Source organism: Garra rufa, chromosome 22 (assembly GCF_049309525.1).
Source record: "Garra rufa chromosome 22, GarRuf1.0, whole genome shotgun sequence".
NCBI lineage: Eukaryota > Metazoa > Chordata > Actinopteri > Cypriniformes > Cyprinidae > Garra > Garra rufa.
In genome coordinates, this window is record NC_133382.1 from 9737054 (window position 1) to 9762020 (window position 24967).

At 32.2% G+C, this 24967-nt stretch overlaps 1 protein-coding gene across 1 annotated transcript in view; it reads left to right on the forward strand.

The window, feature by feature from the left end:
• LOC141298349 (AT-rich interactive domain-containing protein 5B-like) overlaps positions 1 to 24967 on the forward strand; it is a 62600-nt gene that overhangs the window by 30021 nt on the left and 7612 nt on the right. Inside the window, exon 7 of the mRNA XM_073828847.1 lies at positions 20514 to 20709. Within this exon, the coding sequence (XP_073684948.1) occupies positions 20514 to 20709 (196 nt within the window). The remainder of the gene's footprint in view (positions 1 to 20513; positions 20710 to 24967) is intronic.

A 24967-nucleotide genomic window follows, 5' to 3' on the forward strand; every position in this document is an offset into this window, starting at 1 on the left:
GAGATGGGAGCTTCATTTGAGACTGCAGCTGTAGTAAACAATAGCAATATGCATTTATTATCCTTCGAATCATTAGCGAGAGCGCCGCATAATCCAGCAATATCGCTGCTGCGCGTTCTCTTGAATGCCAGACGATAACGATTGGGGTTCTTAGAAATGCCAATCATTGATCCGCATCTATTTATGATTAGCCGTTTATCTGTATTTACACCATTTGGCTGTATTTACCTAGTGGAAAGGAGCTGTGGTGTGACATTGTGGTTGTGGAAGCTGACAAAACCTAATTAAATCCCTGATTGATCTAATTAGTTTATCATCGCAATTTGCATGTCGATTTACAGGCTCATTTGCCCTACTGAGATTCCATCGTGTTCTTGTTTTAACGAGACAAACGCGGCAGTTCCAACCAGCACACTGTCAGCAAAAAATGTTGCTCAATGAAGATAATGCTCTGAGGTACTTCCATAAAATGCCATATTAAAAAAAATCAAACAGTATTACTCGTTCTATCGATTTGATACCAGAGGGCTGACTGGCTGAGGGCTGCTTTGTGTTTGCAGTATATGATAATGCTGTGAGTCAAAATGGCTGTCTTGGCAAGCTATGAATGTACACACAGGCTATTTATCTTAAGTGAAAGTAAACACATTAATGTCCAAATCTGTGCTTTGTGATCAGCTTAATAAACCTGACTCTGTCTGTTACGTTGATAATATGAATCTAAACACCCACTGCTCTTAATGTTTTGCTGAATAATTACTTGGAAAATCCACAGGAAGTTATTTTTAAAATATCTATTAATATATGACGCTGGACCACATAACCAGTCATAAGCATCAATTTTCTTTTAATATTGAGAACAAATAACCTTTTTTTTAAATGATGTATGGTTTGTTAGGATAGGATAATATTTAGCTGAGATACAAGTTCTTAAGATAAGTTCTTAGCAATGCATCAAAAATTAAGTTTTGATATATTTATATTGAAATTTACTAAATATCTTCATGGAACATGATCTTTACTTAATATCCTAATGATTTTTGGCGTAAAAGCAAAATCGATCATTTTGACCCATACAATGTATTTTTGGCTATTGCTACAAATTTACCCCAGCGACTTAAGACTGGTTTTGTGGTCCAGGGTCATAATTCTGAGTTATAAAGTCAGAATTCTGCGATATAAACTTGCAATTCTGAGAAATGTCAGAATTGTGTGATATAAACTTGCGATTCTGTGAACATTTTCTCCTCAGAACTGGACTTTATAACTCAGAATTGTTTATATCTCACAGTTCTGAGAAAAAAAGTCAAGAAAGAAACAAACGCGCAATTGCAAGAAAAAAAGTCATAATTTTGAGATACAAAGTTCCAATTGCGAGAAAAGTCAGAATTGCAGTGTATTTTTGGCTACTGCTACAAATATATCTTTGCTACTTAAAACTAGTCAAAAGTTTGAGATTTTTTTATGTTTTTAAAGTATTTTCTGCTCATAAAGACTGCATTTATTTGATTAAAAATACAGAAAATATTGTGAAATATTATTGCAGTTTAAAAAATTTGTTTTCTGTTTTAATGTATTTTAAAATATAATTTATTCCTGTGATGCAAAGCTGATTTTTCAGCATTATTACTGTAGTCTTCAGTGTCACACAGTCCTTCAGAAATTATTGAGCTTATTTATTATCAATGTTGGAAACAGTTGTGCTGTTTAATATTTTTTTAGAATATGTGATATTTTTAAGATTCTTTGATGAATAACATGTTAAAAAGTACAACTTTTACTCAAAATAGAAATCTTTTGTAACAATATAAACTACTGTTCAAAGTTTGGGGTCAGTATTTTTTTTCTTTCTTTCTTTGAAAGAAATTAATACTTTTATTCAGGATATGTTAAATTGATAAAAAGTGATAGTAAAGACTTTTTTCTCGCAATTCTGAACTTTTTTTTGCTATTGCGACTTTGTTTCTTGCAATTCTGACTTTTTTTCTCAGAATTTTGAGATCGCAATTCTGACTTTTCTCGCAATTGGAACTTTGTATCTCAAAATTATGACTTTTTTTCTTGCAATTGCGCGTCTGTTTCTTTCTTGACTTTCTTTCTCAGAACTGTGAGATATAAACAATTCTGAGTTATAAAGTCCAGTTCTGAGGAGAAAAAAAAGACTGATATGTTCACAGAATCGCAAGTTTATATCACACAATTCTGACATTTCTCAGAATTACAAGTTTATATCGCAGAATTCTGACTTTATAACTCAGAATTATGACCCTGGACCACAAAACCAGTCTTAAGTCGCTGGGGTAAATTTGTAGCAATAGCCAAAAATACATTGTATGGGTCAAAATTATCGATTTTTCTTTTTTGCCAAAAATCATTAGCATATTAAGTAAAGATCATGTTCCATGAAGATATTTAGTAAATTTTCTACCATAAATATATCAAAACTTGATTTTTGATTAGTAATATGCATTGCTAAGAACTTCATTTGGACAACTTTTAAGGCAATTTTCTCAATAATTAGATTTTTTTGCACCCTCAGATTCCAGGTTTTCAAATAGTTGCATCTCAGACAAACATTGTCCTATTTTAACAAACAATATATCAATGGAAAGCTTATTACTCAGCTTTCAGATGATGTAAGAATCTCAATTTTGACAAATTTACACTTATGACTGGTTTTGTGGTCCAGGGTCACAATTGTGTTTATATCCTACAATTCTAAAAAAAAAAGTCAGAATTGTAAGATAACAGGTTGCAATAACCTTTTATTTATTTTTTTATTCAGTGCCGGAAATGGGCTTCCATACTTACGCCCTCAAATATTAGAAAAGATTTCTATTTTGAATAAATTGTGTTAACTTTTTATTTTTATTTTTATTCATCAAAGAATCCTAAAAAAATATATCACAACTTCTTTCCAACATTGATGATAAATTAGCATAATAAAATTTCTGGAGGATCATGTGACACTAAAGTAATGTGACACTGGAGTAATGGCTGATGAAAATTCAGTTTTGCATAACAGAAATAAATTATAATTTAAAGTATATTAAAATAGAAAATTATTTTAAATTGCAATAATATTTCACAATATTACTGTTTTCCCTGTATGTTTAATCAAATAAATGGAACTTTGATGATCAAAAAACTTTAAAAATCTTACTTATCCCAAACTTTTGAACGGCAGTGTATATCTTTTAATATTAATGTGAATATTAACATATTTTGTGTTCAGTGGCATATTAGTTTTGCTGTAGTATCAGAATTGGTATTAACAATTGTACCAATCGTAAGATATTTGAAATTCAGTGTTTAGTTATAAGGAGCAGGACTGTGGACCAATAAGATTTAACAGTGGGTGGAGCTTCCCAGCAGATATATATATAAACAAAGTGATCAGAAACATTGACAACAAAGCAAAGTTAGTCATTTAGAAGGTGCTCAAATATGTCGCTGACGTACATTAGACATTTCTGAAGGTTTAGTCCTTTACTGCTGCACGATCAGTTTCTCTGAGTATGTATAATGTGGAGTTTAAAAGCTTTTTAAGGCTTTGTTTTGGAACAACCACCATGTTGATGTAGTTTCTTTTTCCACGCACAGCTTATTTATGCTTTATCACTTCACATTGTGCTGAGAGAATAAGTGCTGTGTTTATGTTAGGCTAAAGATTGAGCAGCGTTCAAGCTCGGGCCTCTAATTTAAAGCCTGTAAATCACTACCCAGGAATGTGGCTTTCATTTCAGCCGCATCACAGAACGAATTCCAGCAATAAAATATTTCGCAGGGAGGATGTGTCTGTACAAACGACGTACACTACAAAAACACGGCTCTCATCGCGCATTATTTAGAGCATTTAATAATTAAAGCTGGCTTTTGAACGTTAATGGGTTTTAGCCTGAAGGGAGTTAGTGAGGTAATTTCAGGTCTAAAGGCCAGGAATGACAAAAGGCCTGCTTTGGCGTTCCTTCCCCTCTCTGTTTAACTGTGTGAATCTGGATTAGTTCAAGGGTCGACTTTTCAACAAAACCTTCCAGGCGTCCTGCGAAGCTGAGGGAACAATGTCTGTTTTTTTCTCTCTCTCACACACACATACACACACACGGCCTCACATTTTTTCTCCCGGTCCGTCTCTATGATTAATTCGCTGTTTGCCCCTGCGGAGAAAAGCAGAAAAAGCACTTCAAATAATTTCCCCTTTTTAAAGGGCTAGGTTTGATCCCGGCTTGTACTGATGTGATTATGAACGTGCTGTTTTGAGGTCAGTTTTCTCGGCCGTAACCTCTATTATGTTCAATAACAGGCCTCCGGTTGTTTGTTTAACGTTTATTTGGCAACGAAACCTGCTGATCTGCCATCTAGCTCTGTGTGTCGTTTACTGCGGCTGCGGTCAGAATTTACGGTTCGTGGCATTTCGGCAAGCACTCATTAGGGCCACTTCTGTGGAAGTAAACTCAAGGCTCCATCAGACGGCTTGTTTAATAAGCAGTAATGTCGGATCCCGGGCTCGTCTCCCCAACACCAAAGCGGTGGAATGAGATGAATGAGAAAATGAAATTGTTGATGTCAACAACCATTTGTCTTAGTTATTTCGGTATGTGGCCTGAGGGGTGCCGAGCGAGATGAGAGCAGCTCTGTGTGAGCGAGAGCGCTCAAAGACAAACATGCTAAAAATAGACTTGAAACAGTTGAGGTTGTGATTCTTAGTGTAATGTTTTACTTCCTGTTTCGGGGGCCTCTTACAGCTGGGTATTACGCCATCTTGTGAGCAAGAAGCGGAAGTGCAGCATGAACAGTGCTGAGCTGGTAGAAAAACTATATTTGTCAAATGAGACCACGGTGTTGAAATAAATCTCTGGAAAAAGACGAGAAAAACATTTCAACACGTCTTTAAAAAAAAAGAAAGCCTATTAGCAGGACTGTTGTTTTTTGTGCTCAATTATTCTAAATAGGTATTCTCATACTAATCACTAGGTAATGTTTTATTTAAATTTAATACATTTATTTAATTTTTTTTATTTGTATGTATATATATATATATATATATATATATATATATATATATATATATATATATATATATATACTAATAATATAAAATATATAATATAAAAAACATGTATAAAAATAAGAATTAAAAAAATAAAAGATAATAAATGTTCAATTACAATAATAAAAATTGTTTGGAAAATGATCTCAGCTGTCATGAAAATGTCACAATGCAAAAATAAAATAAAATAAAATAATTAAAATGTCGCAATGCAGAAATGAATAAATACATTAAATAAATTAAAGGAACCGTATGTAGGATTGTGGCCAAAACTGGTACTGCAATCACTTTCAAAATACTGTAGAATGGTGTATCCCCTCTCCCTCCCCCCTGACTCCAGGTTGCCAGCTAAGCTGTAGGAATAGGCTGCTACAAGGAGCTTCCAATGGCAAGTGACGAGTCCTACACAGTAATTTTTTTTCTTCTGTTAATTATGTTTATGCTTCACGAGAGATGTTTTGCGAAGTAATTATGTATCGCAAAAATTTACAGATGGCGATTAGCCAAATATTTCGTAAAGATGTACTGTAATACCACATTTCAGTCGGAACATAGATTGTTTTCATACCCTGCTAGTGGTGCGATATAAAGCTTTTTATGAACGCATTTAGCACGGCCGACCGTGGAAAATCCACTGTGTACGGAAGCAAAGTTAGCCAAACATAGATGAATTCTCCATTTTCAGTCGTCTCCATCTTTCAAAGGCATCTCCTATACAAATCCTTGTTTTATTTCGAACTTTGTCACGACGTATTTCGGATTCATATCGAGGTCTTTTAGGTTTCGTAACGTTATACATGTTTTATCCGACACGTTCGTATAGCTGCAGCTGTAACAGAGCTGGCAACCCGGATGACGAAACTCTACTGACTTCGTGATTGGTAGATAGCTGGAGGGTGGCGCCTCAGACCAGTTGTGGGCTGCAAACTCTCACTTTTAATGACAATATCCTGGCCGGACCACTGTTGTCAGTGTTACAAGTATTTGAAATGAACATGATTTCTTAATGTCTAATGACATGTCAGGGCCATTTTATGATTAACTGGCATAAATTTCTTACATACGGTTCCTTTAAATAATGAAAATGTCACAATGCAAAAATAAATAAATGAATAAAAGTAATAAAATAAAATAAAATAATGAAAATGTCACAATGCAGAAATGAATAAATACATTAAATGAAATTAAATAATGAAAATGTCACAATGCAAAAATAAATAAATGAATAAAATAAAAATAAAATAAAATAATGAAAATGTCACAATGCCATAACTAAATAAAATAATGAAAATGTCACAATGCGAAAATAAATAAATTAATAAAATAAAATAAAATAATGAAAATGTCATAATGCAAAAATAAATAAAAGTAATAAGATAAATAAATTAAATAAATATTAAAATAAAATAATGAAAATGTCACAATAATAAATAAATAAATGAATTAAAAAAATAAAACAAAACTAAACTAAAATATGACCTATACATTCTTGACATTTCTGACAGGTTTCATAAAATAAAATAAATTAAATAAATATTAAAATAAAATAATGAAAATGTCACAATAATAAATAAATAAATGAATTAAAAAAATAAAACAAAACTAAACTAAAATATGACCTATACATTCTTGACATTTCTGACAGGTTTCATAAAATAAAATAAAACCAATATACTATAAAATAAAATGTTTTACTCTGTTATTCTAAATGGTTATTCTCATGCCAAGTACTAGGTAATATTATAATATATAATATAAAATGTATAAAATAAGAATGAAAAAGAGAAAAAAAATTAAAATGTTATAATTCAAAAATAAATACATAAAAATAATAAAATGAAAAATAATGTAAATAATAAAATAAAGAAAATGTCACAATGCAAAAAAATAAATAAATAATGAAAATGTCATAAAGCAAAAATGAATAAAATAAAATAATGAAAATGTCATAATGCAAAAATAAATAAATGAATAAAAGTACTAAAATAAAATATTAAAAAAATAATAATAAACATAATAAATGCTCAATTGAAAAGAAAAAATCTCTTTTCCCATTATAATAATGAAAAATGTTTGCAAAATGTGCTCCGTTGTCAATGGAAATGTCACAGTGAAAAAATAAAATAAAATAAAATAAAATGTCACAATGCAAAAATAAATAAATTAATTAATAAAATACAATAAAATAATGAAAATGTCATAATGCAAAAATAAATGCATTAATAAAAAAATAAATTAAATTAAATAAATAATGAAAATGTCACAATGCTTAAAATAAATAAATAAATAAATGTCGGCGCAGATAGGCGTGTGGTTAGCGCGCCGACATATAGCGCTGGTGCGCTCCGGGCGTCCCGGGTTCGAGTCCCGACTCGAGGACCTTTCCCGATCCCTACCCTAATCTCTCTCCCACTTCGCTTCCTGTCCTATCTGATCTTTCCTATCATAATAAAGGCAAAAAGGCCAAAAAATAAATCTTTAAAAAAAAAATAAATAAATAAATAAATACATTAAAATAAAATAAAATCAAATAATGAGAATGTCACAATGCAAAAATAAATAAATAAACACATTAAAATAAAATAAAATAAGCTTACATTTTTTGTACACAGCACAGTAAAAATATGACCTATACATTCTGGACATTTTTGACAGGTTTCATGTGATTCACCCGACTACTGCCTGCGTCATATTTATTTTTGTGCTGTGAAAATTTATGCACTGGAATTTCCTGGAATCAAATCACATTAATAATGATTTAATACTTGTTTAAAACCTGAAGCCACCCGTGTTTATCAAGTGTCACTTTACATAATATGATACATAGGTATATTTGTACTCGCACTGTATTTCTGATACATTCATACTCGTATTTTTTTTTTTTTAGTTGCTGTGGCAACATTGGATGTCCAAATGTTATTCTTCAAATGCAAATCTATTGGATTATGTAATGTAAATCAACAGGGCTATTTGTGCATGAGCTATTTCAGTGGGCAGAGGAAACCTGAGTATTGATTGCAGGATGTTGTTCTAATAGCAGCACCCGCTCTCACAAGAGTGCCGTGTTAAATATTAGTCATTTGCTCTACGAGTTCGAAAGAAGAGGGAAAAATATCTCCCGGCCCGAATGACTCACTCTTCAGAGAACATCTTTATATATACCGCTGATAAATGTGGAAGAAATTCAATTAGACTTTCTGTTCCCTTATAGTAACTCAGTAAGAGTTCTTTAATATCTCTGTTGTTTCTTTAAGATTACACTTTGAGACCGAAGTCTCAAACTGTTCTCAGTTTCTTAGATTGGCCATTTACCAAGATCTACAATCAAAGATTTTAATATGAACTTTCCCAGTTTGAAAAATGAAATAATTTAAAGCCAGGCTCATTGGAAAAATATGCCTGTGGCGACATTTCTGAAAAATGGTATTAGGTTGTTTCTTGCTTATTTCACAACACTTTTAAAGTGAAATCTCCACTGATTGGTGCTAAAAGGCACTCAGTTTTATCCAAAACAGATGAACGTGAATCTGGCAATGTTTTATTTCATTGGTTGCTGTACTTAATGTTACTGCTCTATCAATATTGAAAATAATGTATCTCCACTAAACCCTCTACAGCTGTTCAAAAGTTTGGCATCAGTAAGATTTTTAATGTTTTTAGGGAATTCTCTTATGCTTATCAAGGCATTTATTTGATCAAAACACAGGGGGAAAAAACTGTGAAATATTATTGTTTGATCAGATAAATGCAGCCTTGATGAGCAAAAAAAATAAATAAAACAATAAAAATCTTACTGATCCCAAACTTTTGAACAACAATGTAATAACAACAATGCAAACCTGAGATAAAAACACATCTGCTAAAACAAACATGTCATTTTAACTTAATTCTACAAGTCTTTGTGCTCTCATACAGAGCAAATACAGTGCTGTATCAGGTGGGCTACAGAGCAAGTTTATTTTACATTAGAAGAGCCATACATACGTTTTGAGGTTATAACATAGTATTGTGGAAGGAACCATGTGAAAATAAGTAGCTATTAATTGATAATCTGCCCTGTAATTATAATTGTGTCAAAGCTGAGGTGTTTTACTGCCACTCGTGTCCATTTCAGCTGGAAACTGCAGTGAATTGTATCATTCTTGCTTATTGTACAGCTCTATACTCTTACTGTACATCAACAGTTGACTCATTTATGTCTATTTTTTATTTCTCCTAAGGACGTCTAGAGACACTTAGATGAAACAAATAAATTGCAACTTTATTCTCTGAACATTTTGACTTTATTCTCGTAAACTCAAAACATTTTGACTTTATTTTTAAAACATTTAGACTTTATTCTTGCAACCTTTCGACTTTATTCTCGTAATTCCGACTTTATTCTCGAAACCTTTTAACTTTATTCTTGTGATTACGACTTTATTCTCGAAACCTTTTGACTTTATTCTCGTAATTCCGACTTTATTCTCGAAACCTTTTAACTTTATTCTTGTGATTACGACTTTATTCTCGAAACCTTTTGATTTAATTCTCGTAATTCTGACTTTATTTTTGAAACCTTTGATTTTATTCTCGAAACATTTCGACTTCATTCTGGAAACATTTTGACTTCATTCTGGATTTTTTTTTCTTTATTCTCGTAATTCCGACTTTATTCTTGAAACCTTTTAACTTTAATCTTGTGATTCCGACTTTATTCTCGAAACTTTTTGACTTTATTCTCGTAATTCTGACTTTATTTTCCAAACCTTTTGATTTTATTCTTGAAACATTTCGACTTCATTCTGGAAACATTTTGACTTTATTCTCGAAACCTTTCGACTTTATTCTTGAAACGTTTCGACTTTATTCTTGAAACCTTTTGACTTTATTCTCGTAATTCCGACTTTATTCTCGAAACCTTTTAACTTTATTCTTGTGATTACGACTTTATTCTCGAAACCTTTTGACTTTATTCTCGTAATTCCGACTTTATTCTCGAAACCTTTTAACTGTATTCTTGTGATTACGACTTTATTCTCGAAACCTTTTGACTTTATTCTCGTAATTCTGACTTTATTTTTGAAACCTTTGATTTTATTCTCGAAACATTTCGACTTCATTCTGGAAACATTTTGACTTTATTCTCGAAACATTTCGTCTCGAAAAGTTTTGACTTTATTCTCGTAATTCCGACTTTATTTTCTAAACCTTTTGATTTCATTCTCGAAACATTTCGACTTCATTCTGGAATTTTTTTTTCTTTATTCTCGCAATTCCGACTTTATTCTTGAAACCTTTTAACTTTATTCTTGTGATTCCGACTTTATTCTCGAAACTTTTTGACTTTATTCTCGTAATTCTGACTTTATTTTCCAAACCTTTTGATTTTATTCTTGAAACATTTCGACTTCATTCTGGAAACATTTTGACTTTATTCTCGAAACCTTTCGACTTTATTCTTGAAACCTTTTGACTTTATTCTCGAAACATTTCGATTTTATTCTCGAAACCTTTTGACTTTATTCTCGAAACATTTTGACTTTATTCTCGTAATTCCGACTTTATTTTTCATAACCTTTTGATTTTATTCTCGAAACATTTCGACTTCATTCTGGAAACATTTTGACTTTATTCTCGAAATATTTTGACTTTATTCTCATTATCTTACTGATCCTAAACTTTTGAACAACAATGTATAGCAAACCTGAGATAAAAAAAAATTGTCTTTTCAACTTAATTCTACAAGTCTTTTTTGTCAGCTCTTTTATCACGATTCTTGTTTGATTGGACTTTTACTTTGAGATCATAACATAGTATTGTGGAAGGAACCATGTGAAAATAAGTAGCTATTAATTGATAATCTGCCCTGTAATAATAATTTGTGTCAAAGCTGAGGAGTTTTACTGCCACTCATGTTCATTTCAGCTGGAGTGAAATGTATGTATAGGTACAGGTAGACAGAGACACATTTTTCCAATGCAACATGTTGAATAATTTGAAATAATTGTTCAATTTAAATTCTAAAATGAAATAATTTGAGCTGTATCATTCTTGTTTATTGTACAGCTCTATACTCTTACTGTACATCAACAGTTGACTCATTTATGTCTATTTTTTATTTCTCGTAAGGACGTCTAGAGACACTCAAATGAAGCATAACTGAGAACTACATTAACTCTCAGGAGCAATTTCCACTCTAGGCAGTTTCAATTCACATCACAGCTACAGCCATTATACTTAGAGTAATTCAGCTGGTAGTTGTAATGAGGTCTGTCGTACAAATTTAGAAAGGTGTCTTTTTAATACCATCCATCTGTGTGATTGCATACAGCCTTGATACTAGTCAGTGTCTAATATTGACCTCAAGTTTACTGTGATCAGACACAAGCTGGCAGGGTTTTCGGTTCCGCCCTGGTCATGTGGTTGCGGTTAAGGGCTGCAGCGAATGAAGTTGTAAGGCTGGCAAGAGTGAGGCCCTCACTGTTCCCCTATTACATGCAGAAATGCCAGTTCTCTCTATGCAGGAAAGCCCCACTGACCTCAGCACAGCTTCTTCCTGCATAATCCCACCAGCCACCGCTGCACAGGAAATTGCAAAACACAAACTGTAGATTACCTTCGTCTAATGTGTCTTCTACAGCACCCCTGTTAGGAAATAATACACCGTTCATCGTTTACATCAGCTTCCAGTAAGAGTTACATAAGCCGGGCCTCCGGTACCACGGTCACATCTGCATTTACTCTTTGGCCCACTTGATTTTTATAAGCACCTCTTTTTTCACTTATGTGGAACACATCCCTGGGCAAGGGTGGCAGGAAAAACAGCACCTCAGTGGAGCATAAATGCTGGTCTTTGTATAATTGTTGCGTTCTTTAAGTATGATTAATTTTAACGGTCCAGTGTTCTCTGAGTTGCTTGTTATGGAAATTAGTGTTATATAAGGATGGACGGGGGGGAGAGATGCTGCAACACAATCTTATTACCCACTCAGCAGACTTCCCAGCGGAGAAGAGTGCGCGCAGACAAAAGCGTACGGGCGCACCGTCGTGGTTTTCGGCAGGCTGCTATCTCTGTGATGATGCCCTTATCTGCCCACATTATACAGGAAGCTTTATTCTCCTCACGATTCGTAAAGCAATTATGCATCTGAATTAATGACGAGGAGGCAGTTTGCACCTCAAAGTCACTTTGTGACTGAATTTTTTTGTGGACAAATTAAGGTGTTCGTATTAAATGCGCCACTTTAGAAGGCTATAAAAAAGTACTTGTCTGTAAAAATGTTGTTTTCAATGGCTTGTCTGTCTATAAGATTCTTTTGAACAGGCTCAAGGTGACACATAACCCAGGTCTGGATTTCTAAAATAAATGATTCATTTGTTGAGGCAGGTTTTTAGTTGAACTTTATAGTGCTATCTGGGGTAAGTACATGTGCTCAAGGACACAAATGCTCTCCAGCAGCCCTTTTTCGCAAAAATGGAGAAGGATCTGCAACCAACAAACAGCATATCACAGTTGTAAATTGAAGTTGTAAATAAAACAGATTATTGGAGCACATTTTACAAGAAAATACTATTTCAGACTTTCTATAAATAAATCATTTATCTTTTTAAAGTGTGACATGCTGTTTTATGTAATTGTGAGAGCTACGTTTTGTCACTTTTCTATCCCAAAAATGAAAATGCTGTTATTAATTACTCACCTTCATGTCATTCCAAACCCATATGATGTTCATCTTCAGAAAACAAATTAAGATATGCATAGACAGCAATGTAACTACCATGTTCAAGTCCTAGAAAGATAAGACAAAAGACTGACATGGAACAGAAGAAATTGTTGAATAAAGTTTTTTTTTTTGTACGACGGTGTCTTAGTGCCACGTGAAAACAAGGAAAAAAGATTACGAGATAATAACGTCGTAATATTTTGAGAATGAAGTCAAAATATTTCGAGAATAAAGTTGAAATTACGAAAAATAAAGTCAAAATAGTCATATTATATAGAAATATAATATAAATATATAATTATAGAAATATAATTTTGACTTTATTCTCAAAACATTTAGACTTTATTCTCAAAATCTTTTGATATTATTCTCATAATTTCGACTTTATTCTCTAAACATTTCGACTTTATTCTCATAATTTCGACTTTATTCTTGAAACCTTTTGACTTTATTCTCAAAAAAAAAAATTTCATTCTTGAAACATTTTGATTTTATTCTCGAAACATTTCAACTTTATTCTCAAAACATTTCATCTTTATTTTTGAAACCTTTTGACTTTATTCTCGAAACATTTAGACTTTATTCTCGAAATATTTAGACTTTATTCCTAAACATTTTGACTTTATTCTCGTAATTTCGACTTTATTCTGAAAACCTTTTGATTTTATTCTTGAAACATTTCGACTTTATTCTTAAAAAATTTTGACTTTATTTTTAAAACCTTTCGACTTTATTCTTGAAATATTTCAACTGTATTCTCAAAACAAATTAAGATATGCATAGATTGCAACTTAACTACCACGTTTAAGGCCTAGAAAGATAACGCAGAAGACTGACACGGAAGAGAAGAAATTGTTGAAAGTTGTTTTTGTTTTCTTTGCACACGAAAAAGTATTCATAAAATTACATTTGTACAACGGCGTCTTAGTGCGACGTAAAACATAAAAAAAAAGTACGATTAGGAGATAATAATGCCGTAATATTTTGAGAATGAAGTCGAAATTACGAAAAAATAAAGTCAAAATAGTCAAAATTATGAAAATAAAATTTGAATATAATATAAACTTTATTTATTTATTTTAATAAAGACTTTATTCTCTAAACATTTCAACTGTATTCTCAAACCCTTTTGACATTATTCTCGTAATTCTGACTTTATTCTTGAAACCTTTCGACTTTATCACAACATTTCGACTTTATTCTCGTAATTTCAACTGTATTATCAAAACATTTTGACCTTATTCTAGAAACATTTCAACTTTATTCTCAAAACATTTCAAATTTATTCTCAAAACCTTGCCTCATAAAAATATTACAACTTTAATCTTGTAATTTTAGATCGTTTTAACTTTGCACTGAAACGACGTTGTACAGTTAGACCACTGATGCATAGACTATTTTAACAATGTCTTTTCTACCCTTCTGGGACTTGAACATAAAATTGTAATTGCATTGCTGTCTATGCAGGGTCAGAATACACTCAGATTTCATCAACAAAAACTTTATTTGTGTTTGAATATGATGTACGAAGGTTTTACAGGTTTGGAACGACATGAGGGTGAACAATTAATGACAGAGTTTTCATATTTGGGTGAACTATCCCTTTAACTTGATTAAATTATTTCCAAACTCATTGTATTCAATATCTAAATAATGCTTATTTAACGGATAAAATTCACACGCAAGATACTCATGAATAAAATCATTGTATTTCAGCCAGATTGCAGTCAGTGCGTTGCAGTCAGTGCGCTGAATAGAGGAACTAAAATAACTTGAGGAGAACTTATGATTACAGACAGCTCCAAACTGTGGCCTGGTTCGTTTTCATGACTTTGCAGCTGCTTTATAAGGGAATGCAAATGTTTTTGTGAATGTTGAGAGTTGAGTCTGATATTAAGTATATATCCGGTCATTTTTTTTTATAAGCAAGGAGGAAAAACTATAGAGTCCCATGGCCTCAGAAATGGTCTGTCTTCAGTGAAGCTTTAGACAGTTGTAATGGACTGACAAGTGAAGTCTGATGAGGAGAAAAACTCAGCATGACACTTGTACATTACTGGCAGCGGTTCTGTTCGGTTAAACTCGGGTTCACGGATGTATTCCGTCTTTGTCGAGATGTTTGGAATGGGGAAAGGAAGGGGGATGAGCCTCGTTTCCAGCCACATGAGGGGAAATAGTCTTGTAAATGGATCGCTCTTGTGGCACTTCAAGTTATTCTTTGTACTCCCACAGTGAGTACACGTTCAGACCATCAAGGAGATTTTTGGTTCATTTCCCAGCGAAATGTATCCCACCACACCATTTGTGACAAAATGGTGCATTTGCCTTTTTTTCCATTTGTTTGTTTTTATTTTGAAGGCCAGCCCTGTCAGCGGTCTTGCTCTTTTCTTGCAAAACCTACTTCCTGGCCTTGATGTGCTTTCTGTCTTGCAGCTTTTTGGGATTGAATATAATATTACCACGGAATGTAATATAAGCATTGCATATCATGTTTTTTATGACATTATTTTATACTTCGCTGCACCCAAAGTTATAGGTGACATCGAAAACAACGAAATCAGCAAAAAGCAGTAATGAGAATCAGTATATATATAAAAATTCAGACACCTTTACATTATCACAGTTTATTTGCTATAGTTTAGAAAATGGTAATAAAATACGACAAGAACTCAATAGTTATACTGTGTCAGAACTGTGTAACAAAACATCGTCAGGTCAAAGTGTCAAATCCAATTTTTGGTCCCAAATTTATATCTATTTTACTGGTAGTCCACTGTATATAGATTTTTTTTGCTATAATATGTCACAGTTTACTTTATTTTGCTATCCTCGCTTACATAAATTAACTATAGTGTCCTGCATCCATTAGTAAAAAAAAAAAAAAAAAAATTATATATATATATATATATATATGGAGTTTAAATCATTTTTGGTTTGACTGTGCGTGTGTGTGTGTGTGTGTGTGTGTGTGTGTGTGTATATAATTTTAAAATATAAAACATAGTTAAATATTGTATAATTATATTTAAAATTTTATAAATATTATATAGTTATTTTTTATTATATATTTTTATATTTTAAAATATAAAACATAGTTATTTATTGTATAATTATATTTACAATTGTATAATTATTATGTAATTATTTTTTATTATATATATATATATATATATATATATATATATATATATATACAATTTTAAAATATAAAACAATTATATATTGTATAATTATATTTAAAATTTTATAGTTATTATATAATTATTTTTTATTATATATTTTTATAGCTGTACGCGGTGAAGAAAATGCTTAGGGTTTTAAATAAAACAACTCAGAAACAGCTGAATTCAGCTCTTGATGTGTTCTGATGGGTGGACTGAATTAAATCGCTCAAATATTTTAATTTTAAAGGCGTTATTTATTTGCATTTTCCACCGATTACAAAGTGAAAGTAGGTCAGAGGATCAGCGATCTCCTGTTGAGTGGAGTGGAATTACTCCTTTAGAGGGCGCATTTTTTTCTCAGCCCATTCAAGTCTATGGGACATTTTTCCATTCGGTGAAGTGGAATTGCTCCTTTAGAGGGGGCATTTTTTCTCAGCCTATGCAAGTCTATGGGACATTTTTCATTTTCAAAAATTAATAATAAATAAACTGTAAGTCTGATCAGTCTAAAAAGCAACAAGCAACATACTGGCACTTAGGGCCCAGGGCTCCGCCGAGTTTGGGCCTTGTGGCATTAAAGCCCTAGGAGGAGTAGCGTTTGGAAAAATTTAGTCTAAGAATAATAATAATAATAATAATAATAATGTTTAAATAGCATAACAGTATGATAATTATTAAATTAAATCAAATCGCAGATATACCCATGTTAAATATGTTGTCCTTTTATATCATATAAATAAAAAACTGCATTGAATTTAGATTTTTTTCTAATCAAAACAGAAATTTCAGCAAATGTGTAGATATTTTCTCATTTCACATTTTCAGGTGGTAGATAGAATTGCAGATCACGTGTAAACAGCAAAATGATAATAATAGTGATAACAAAAGACACAAAAACGTGTTATCCAAATGAATTGCAGAACACTTACATATTGATTAGTATTCTTTGCTTTAAAAAGAACTGATTGTGACAAATATTATTATTGACATTTCACAGTCCTTGTATTTCATCAGCCACCCTAGGCTGTTTATTTGTTGTCTAAAGTATCATTATAGTATCAAAGCCAACATTCATATATCGATCCAGCCATAATTCCCCTAAGATTTGCAAGAAAAACCTTGAATGTGTAAAATTAGCAGTGTGTGTGTACATGTATCTGTATCCCTACCAATGTTAAAACTAAATCTTCATGTTTACTTAGCTCTATCTCTCTCTCATAAAGGGACATTTAATTGCATATTTCCTGTTCTTGGCATCGTGCCCTATAATGGAGTTATACTGCTGTCTATCTGCCAGCTGCTGAGCTCAATGAAAATAACAAAAATTTAAATCTCACAGACGCCCTCAACCTCCTAAAAACATTTTCCCTCCGAGGAAACACTCCATAGCCTAACTTGCAAGGAAAGATTTCCTACAGTTTTTTTTCCCCCTCTGTGAACTGAAATGGGAAGGGAACGGTGACTTTTTATTCCCATAAATGGTCATGTGCCGAGAATGAGTGAGGATATTCGTCATGATTTATTCTCTGACTTCTCACCTTGTGACGGGGGGGCTATTTCCATTCTTATCTCAACTCTCACTCACATTAAAAAAAGTACTCAGACATAAATATAGACAAAATTAAAACAGTAACATCTGAAAGCTATTTTCCCTCCAGCTAATCGAAAGAGAATATTAGGTAAATATAACGTCGCCCTTTGCACGTGGTTTAAAACTGGGTCGTCGTATGAACAGCTTAAGGACTCTTTGGGGGTTTGAAAAAAACTCCTTTAGTTGCAGACGAGAGAGATTTCAGAGGATTAGCTGTGAACAAGATAAGTCATTGTGTGCATTATTATACCTCCATTATGTAAACATGAAGTGAAACATTACAGTGGGAATCAGGTATTTGGCAGCTGCCTGCTATTTTGATTTGACTGCGAGGACCGAGCCGTTTTCCACTTTTAGCAGCTGTAACATGTTTAAACTCTTTTGGTAATGGGATCTGAAGATGAATGTTCCCTCTGGGCTCCTGCTTAGCTTTGCCTCTGGCCGGCCGCCAAACCTCAGCCGGCATAGTTTTCCCGCACAGCCCCTGTCTGAGCGTGCTCAGTGCGTCCCGCCTCTGAGAGTCCCGAACATCCCGGCGTTGAGTAAACAAACGGCTACAAACTTCTTCCCAACAGATCTTATTAAACAGGAATGAAAAAGGGAAATTGACAATAGACCAAAAATAATCACAAATAATTACAATAGAGCAGTCTGTTGCATTTAGAGGTCTGCTTTTTTGCACGAGATGCACGAGATGTGAAATGTATTTGGATTAGGACTGGCGTATTAGAGGGTGTATTTATAATTCCGCATGCCTCCAACTGTTCCCAGCCAGACTCATTAATCACATCGGACACATTATAAAAACTTCAAGCTACAGGAGTAGAAAGGCAGATCATGTTGCTGTGTACCTCCATCCCCAATAACATTCTCAACTAAATCATCATTTCAATTCTGCTGTCATCTTGGCTTTGATTTCATTAGTTTTCTTCACTCTTAGTTTTCTGGATGGTACTGATCTAACATCATGTGGAGCAGTACAAAAAAGGTATATTTTCATTAGGATTACGCATATTATTCACAATGTGTCCCCTATTTGCCTTATTATGTGTTTTTAGTCATACTCAGATGCTGATTGTCTACTAGCATTAACAGATTTTTACTTTAAACTGTCTTGGAAAATGTTACAATGGCTTAATTATTTATTGGATTTTTGCCTTTTTTATAATGCTTAATCGTGATTAATCGCATCCAAAATGAGTTTTTGCTTACATAATATATGCGTGAGTACTATGTATATTTGTTATGTATATATAAATACACACACATGCATATATTTAAGAAAAAATATTATGTTTATGTTAGTGCTGGGCAATGATTAATTGTGATTAATCGCATCCAAAATAAGTTTGTGTTTACATAACATATGTGTGAGTACTATGTATATTTGTTATGTATATATAAATACACACACATGCATATATAAAAAAAAAGGTTATGTTTATATTAGTGCTGGGCAACGATTAATCGTGATTAATCACATCCAAAATAAATGTTTTTGTGTACATAAAATATATGTGTGTGTACTGTGTATATTTATTATGTATATATAAATACACACACATGTATATATTTGAGAAAAATGTTATGTATATAACGCTATATTTTTATTAGTACTGGGCGACGATTAATCGTGATTAATCGCATCCAAAATAAGTTTGTGTTTACATAATATATATGTGTGTACTGTGTATATTTATTATGTATATATAAACACACATATGCATATATTTGAGAAAAATATTATGTACATAAGGCTATGTTTCTATTAGTGCTGGGCGACGATTAATCGTGATTAATCGCATCCAAAATAAGTTTACATAATATATGTGTGAGAACTATGTATATTTATTATGGATATATAAATACACACACATGCATATTAAAAAAAAAAGTTATGTTTATATTAGTGCTGGGCAATGATTAATTGCAATTAATCGCATCCAAAATAAACGTTTTTGTGTACATAATATATGTGTGTGTACTGTGTATAGTTATTATGTATATATAAATACACACACATACATATATTTAAGAAAAATGTTATGTTTATATTAGTGCTGGGCAATGATTAATCATGATTAATTGCATCCAAAATAAGTTTGTGTTTACATAATATATGTGTGAGTACTGTGTATATTTATTATGTATATATAAATACACACACATGCATATATTTAAGAAAAAGTTTATGTTTATATTAGTGTCGGGCAATAAATAATCATGATTAATCGCATCCAAAATATAAATTTTTGTTTAAATAATATATGTGTGAGTACTGTGTATATGTATTATGTATATATAAAGACACACACACATGCATATATTTAAGAAAAACATTATGTTTATATTAGTGCTGGGCAACGATTAATCCTTTAACAGCACTACTTTATTATATAAATTATGAGATTAATAACATGCATTTACAAAATGTACTTTTAATGCTGACGTTAAAATATGGCATTACACTCTAATTTCATTTATTTTATTTAAAAATTTAAAAATATTAAAAAGAGTGGCAAGCTATTTTAATAATTATTGTGTGAAAATTATTTGTAGTTAATTATGCACAAAAAATATTTTTTGCCTTAGCAAAACAAATTAATCATTTTATTGAAAAGGCATTAATGCAATTTCTATCACATGTGATACAGTGATTTGTTGATGGTTAAATATAAACCAGTGAGTATGTTTTAAGAAAGTATATTTGAAGCCCACTGGGTTAATAGTGTCCATATGAAGCAACTGTCATCTACTGTGAACAAAACCACATTTTAGGTAACAGCGGATCCCAGGAAGGAGATTTTTTGTTCCATGAGGTTATGCATGAGTCATTTTCAGTTTGTCTAGGATAAGAGATAAAGCCTTCAGGAAACTGTGCTATCAGTTATTATTATTAACAGTTGAGGAAGAAGACAGGAATGGTTAAAGCAACAGAAGTGCAAACAGATGATGAATCAGTCAGATTCTGCTAACCTGTATCACTTCCTCCTTTTCCTCAGGCTCATCCTACCCTATGAGAGATTTACTAAAGGAGAAGAGGACAAACCCCTTCCGCCCGTCAAGCCGCGCAAGCAGGAGGGCAGTGCCCAGGAGGGCGTTGTAAAAACAAAGATGACGGCCATGAAGCGGCCAAAGGACGAACAAAAATCAGGGCTTCGGTGTGAAAAGGACACATTGGCCAAAGTCCCAGAGCCGGTCAGTCTTTGATTGTGTCCTTGTAGGCTGTTTTAAAGCAACACACAAATTTACAGAATGCATGGTGCCAAGCACACCAATAGCACAAATAATTGTTTGTCATAACACCTCCAATGGCGCTAACGAGTTTGAACGAGAAGTGCCAAAATTGGCCGTAGGTGCATTTATTATATTTTATTTTCAAATCTCTTATGCTCACCAAGGCTGTATTTATTTGCTAAAAAAACCAACAAAAACACTAATACTGGACAATTAAAATAATGTAAAATTGTAAATTATTACAATTCAAAATTACTATTTTCTATGCTAATATATTTCAAAATATAACTTATCCTGTGACACAAATCTGCAATTTTCAAATTTCAATTTGTGCTGCTTAATATTTTTGTGGAAACCATGATTTTTTTTAGGATTCTGCGATTAATAGAAAGTTAAGAATAACAGTATTTAATGAAAAAGCAACCTTTTGTAACATTATAAATATCTTTACTTTCACTTTTAAAAAAAATTCGTAGTAATATTTTACAGTATTAATGTTTATTGTGTTTTTGTAACAAATTAATGCAGCCTTGGTGAACATAAGAATTTCTTTCAAAAACATTAAAAAATAATTATTCAAAATTGGCCTTAGGTGTGCATTACCTGTTTTATTTTATTTTACTTTTTATTTTGAAGTATCTTATGCTCACCAATGCTGAATTTATTTGCTAGAAATGGTAACAAAAATGGTAATACCATAAAATATTATTAATTGTACATATTAAGCAGCACAAAAATGATAATAATAAGAATTATATATATATATATATATATATATATATATATATATATATATTCTCTATTTTTATATATATATATATATTTTTTTTTTTTTTTTTTTTTCAGCAAATCAATGCAGGCTTGTTGAACATAAGAACTTCTTTCAAAAACATGAAAAAAAATTTTATTCTAAATTGGCCTTAGGTATGCATTACCTGCTTTATTTTATTTTATTTTATTTTATTTTATCTCTTCAAAAACAATTTATTCCAAACTTTTCAGTGAGTAATGCCAAAATTGGCCTTAGGTGCGCATTACCTATTTAATTAAAATTTGATTTAATGTAATTTTATTTTATTTTGAAGTCTCTTATGCTCACCAAGGCTGTATTTATTTGCTAAACATACAACAAAAACACTACTGTAAAATATTACAATTCAAAATAACTGTTTTCTATATTAATATATTTAAAAATCTATTTTATTCCTGTGATGCAAAGCTGAATTTTCAGCAGTCATTACTCCATATTATTGCTGCTCAGTTATTAATAATGGTCATTATTATTATCAATATTAGAAACAATTTGTGCTGCTTAATATTAATACTTTTTTGGGATTCTGTGATGAATAGAAAGTTAAGAATAACAGTATTTAATGAAACAGAAACCTTCTGTTTTGCCATCTTTGCCATCGTAGGAATAAATTACATTTAAAATTTATGTATAATATAATCAATCTTTTAAATTGTATCGTACCGTTTTATTGTAGCTTTTCAACAAATCAATACAGCCTTGGTGAGCATAAGAAGTTCTTTCAAAAACACTAAAAAAATAATTATTCCAAACTTTTCACCAGTAGTTTATATTCCTGTCAGTGTGCCAAATTTCTAACAATGGTTTCTTAGGGCTGTCATAGAGTTCAGTGCAGAAAATGCAGAATAATAATGCAGATACAATGTGTGTCTGGTCCCGGAAAAGTTGGCTGGAAGAGCAACCATGACAGACCACTTCAGGCTGGATGCCTTTCCTCTCCTGAACAAATAAGCTGTCACAGACGTGTGAGAATAGCGCTGTCAGGAGCAGCTGGTTTTAACATAATTATTTGGGCTGATTTGGAAGCTCTGACCGCCGCACTACAGCATGGAAATCAAATGCTATTTGTCTGCCTGACTGACTGCAGGTGATTTATACGCTGTGCCCGATTCTGTTATTTTCGGCGAATCTCTGGACTGCAGAGCACGAGGTTTCCCCCCAGTTCCATTTTCCATAAGCTCCCTCTGAGTTTTGTTCACAAATCAAATTGAAAGAGATGAATTGTGGGGGAAATCATGACAGTGCTCCCTTTTTTTTTAATCGACAAGATGTTTTGTGCACAGAGCAGCTGCGGTGGAAATGTTTTCCTATCACGTCTTAGAAACCAACGCATGCCACGGTTTTGTTCTTATAGAAACCGTGTGCTTATTTTTATCCCTGAAAGCCAATAAATCCATGCTGATTTGCAAATGTCTCTCCAGTTAAGCGTAAATATGAAAAAAGGAGAGCGCGGCCGTGGAAGGGAATGAAAATTGAGTTATTATTTTCACATGAATAAGCAAATGATTACAGAGAAGATGAAAGGGCTGTTTGAAAATTTCTCTGGAATTGTCAAATTTAGACACATTTCAAAGCCGTTACACGGTCCGTATTCATTTTCTACCGCACATGAAATGAGTAATAGGTTATAGTGTGGAAACAAAAAGGGCTGTTGTAGGTTCTTTTCCAGCTGCATGCCTAGCTCATCTGTCTGGTATGTTGTGTAATTTGAAAGGCCTCTCCAGATAATTGATTGTACATTGTACAAGGCAGAAAACGAAAATGGAATTCTCTGTTTGAAGCAGAGCCGATATGACAAGACCAAACCGCCGAAAAGAGGAAAAAACACTTAAAGTAGAGTTATAGATCTACGAGAGGAAATTTGGAGAGAGAAAGATGCTGGGAGTTGTCTCGGGGGCCGGCATGTCAGCGGAGTATAATCAGGGCATGTACAAATATAGGCGCGCGGCTCTGCTAAGAATCAGAGCATTGTAAGCGCTGTTAAATCAGTCCCTCCTCAGGCACCAAATACAATCAAGGCTATTGAATGACGCGCACAAAGCCAACGGGCGGTCATGCTGCGTTACAGCTGGCTAATTTTGCCTGCTAGTCACTGGCTGCTTGTGGCCTCAAAAACATTCCTGTTAACTTGTACAAGTGTCCAAAGAGCAATAGAGAGAGCGACCCTGCAGGTCAAAGGTCTCCATCCACACCACGTTTTTAGAGGTGTCTTCTCAAATGGCAGCTTAGAAAGAGACTCAGCTTACTGAAAACCTCACAAATCAGTACCAATTTTGCTACCCCAGCTGAAATGTATGCTGCATTCAAGTGTATTTATAAAAAATTATATGTGACCCTGGACCACAAAACCAGTCTTAAGTAGCACGGATATATTTGTAGCAATAGCCAAAAATACACTGTATGGGTCAAAATGATAGATTTTTCTTTTATGCCAAAAATTATTAGGATATTAAGTAAAGATCATGTTCCATGAAGATATTTTGTAAATTTCTTTCCATAAATATATTGAAGCTTAATTTTTCTTTAGTAATATGCATTGCTAAGAACCTCATTTGGACAAGGCGATTTTCTCAATATTTAGATTTTTTGCACCCTCAGATTTTAGATTTTCAAGTAGTTGTATCTCAAACATTGTCCTATCTTAACAACAAAGCATATTAATTCAGCTTTTTGAGATGAATAAATCTCAATTTTAAAAAAAAGTGACACTTATGACTGGTTTTGTGGTCCATGGTCACACATATTAATATAATTATTAATAAAATAAATAAGAGAAAATTTGTTGCTTGAAATAAACATTAACAAAAAAATTAAGTATTAAAACTTAAAAAATTACTCAAATTAAAACTTAAAATTCTGTAAAACTATATGGAGATTCTAAAAAAAATAGACATAATAACTAATAAAACTGACTAACATTTCTAGAACTTTGAATAAAATTAAAATGAAAATAGAACATACAAAAATAAAACTAATTTAAAATATTTTAAAAATATAGTAGTACCTAGGGGTGGGTGATACAACCAAAATCTTATATCATGATATGATTCATTTTATTTCACGGTAACAATAGATATCACTATATGGTTATTTTTGGATAAATAGGGTATTTATGATATCAAAATTTTTGTTTGCATAGTTCTTGTCACTAGTATCAATATCACAAAAACTAATACTAGCCTAAATTAATTACAAGCAATAGAACAAATAAAGAAATGCTACATACATTGTATAAAGTAATCAAATGTATAAAAACACTTCATATTCTTCACTGTGTAAATTAAATATATATTTCTTCTTACTATAGTTATAAAAATGAATTAGTCAAGAGCAGTAAGAGATTTTCTCTCTTTTGTTGTTTGGTTAACATGAACGACAGACAGCAGGAATATTAGAATGCTGTCACTT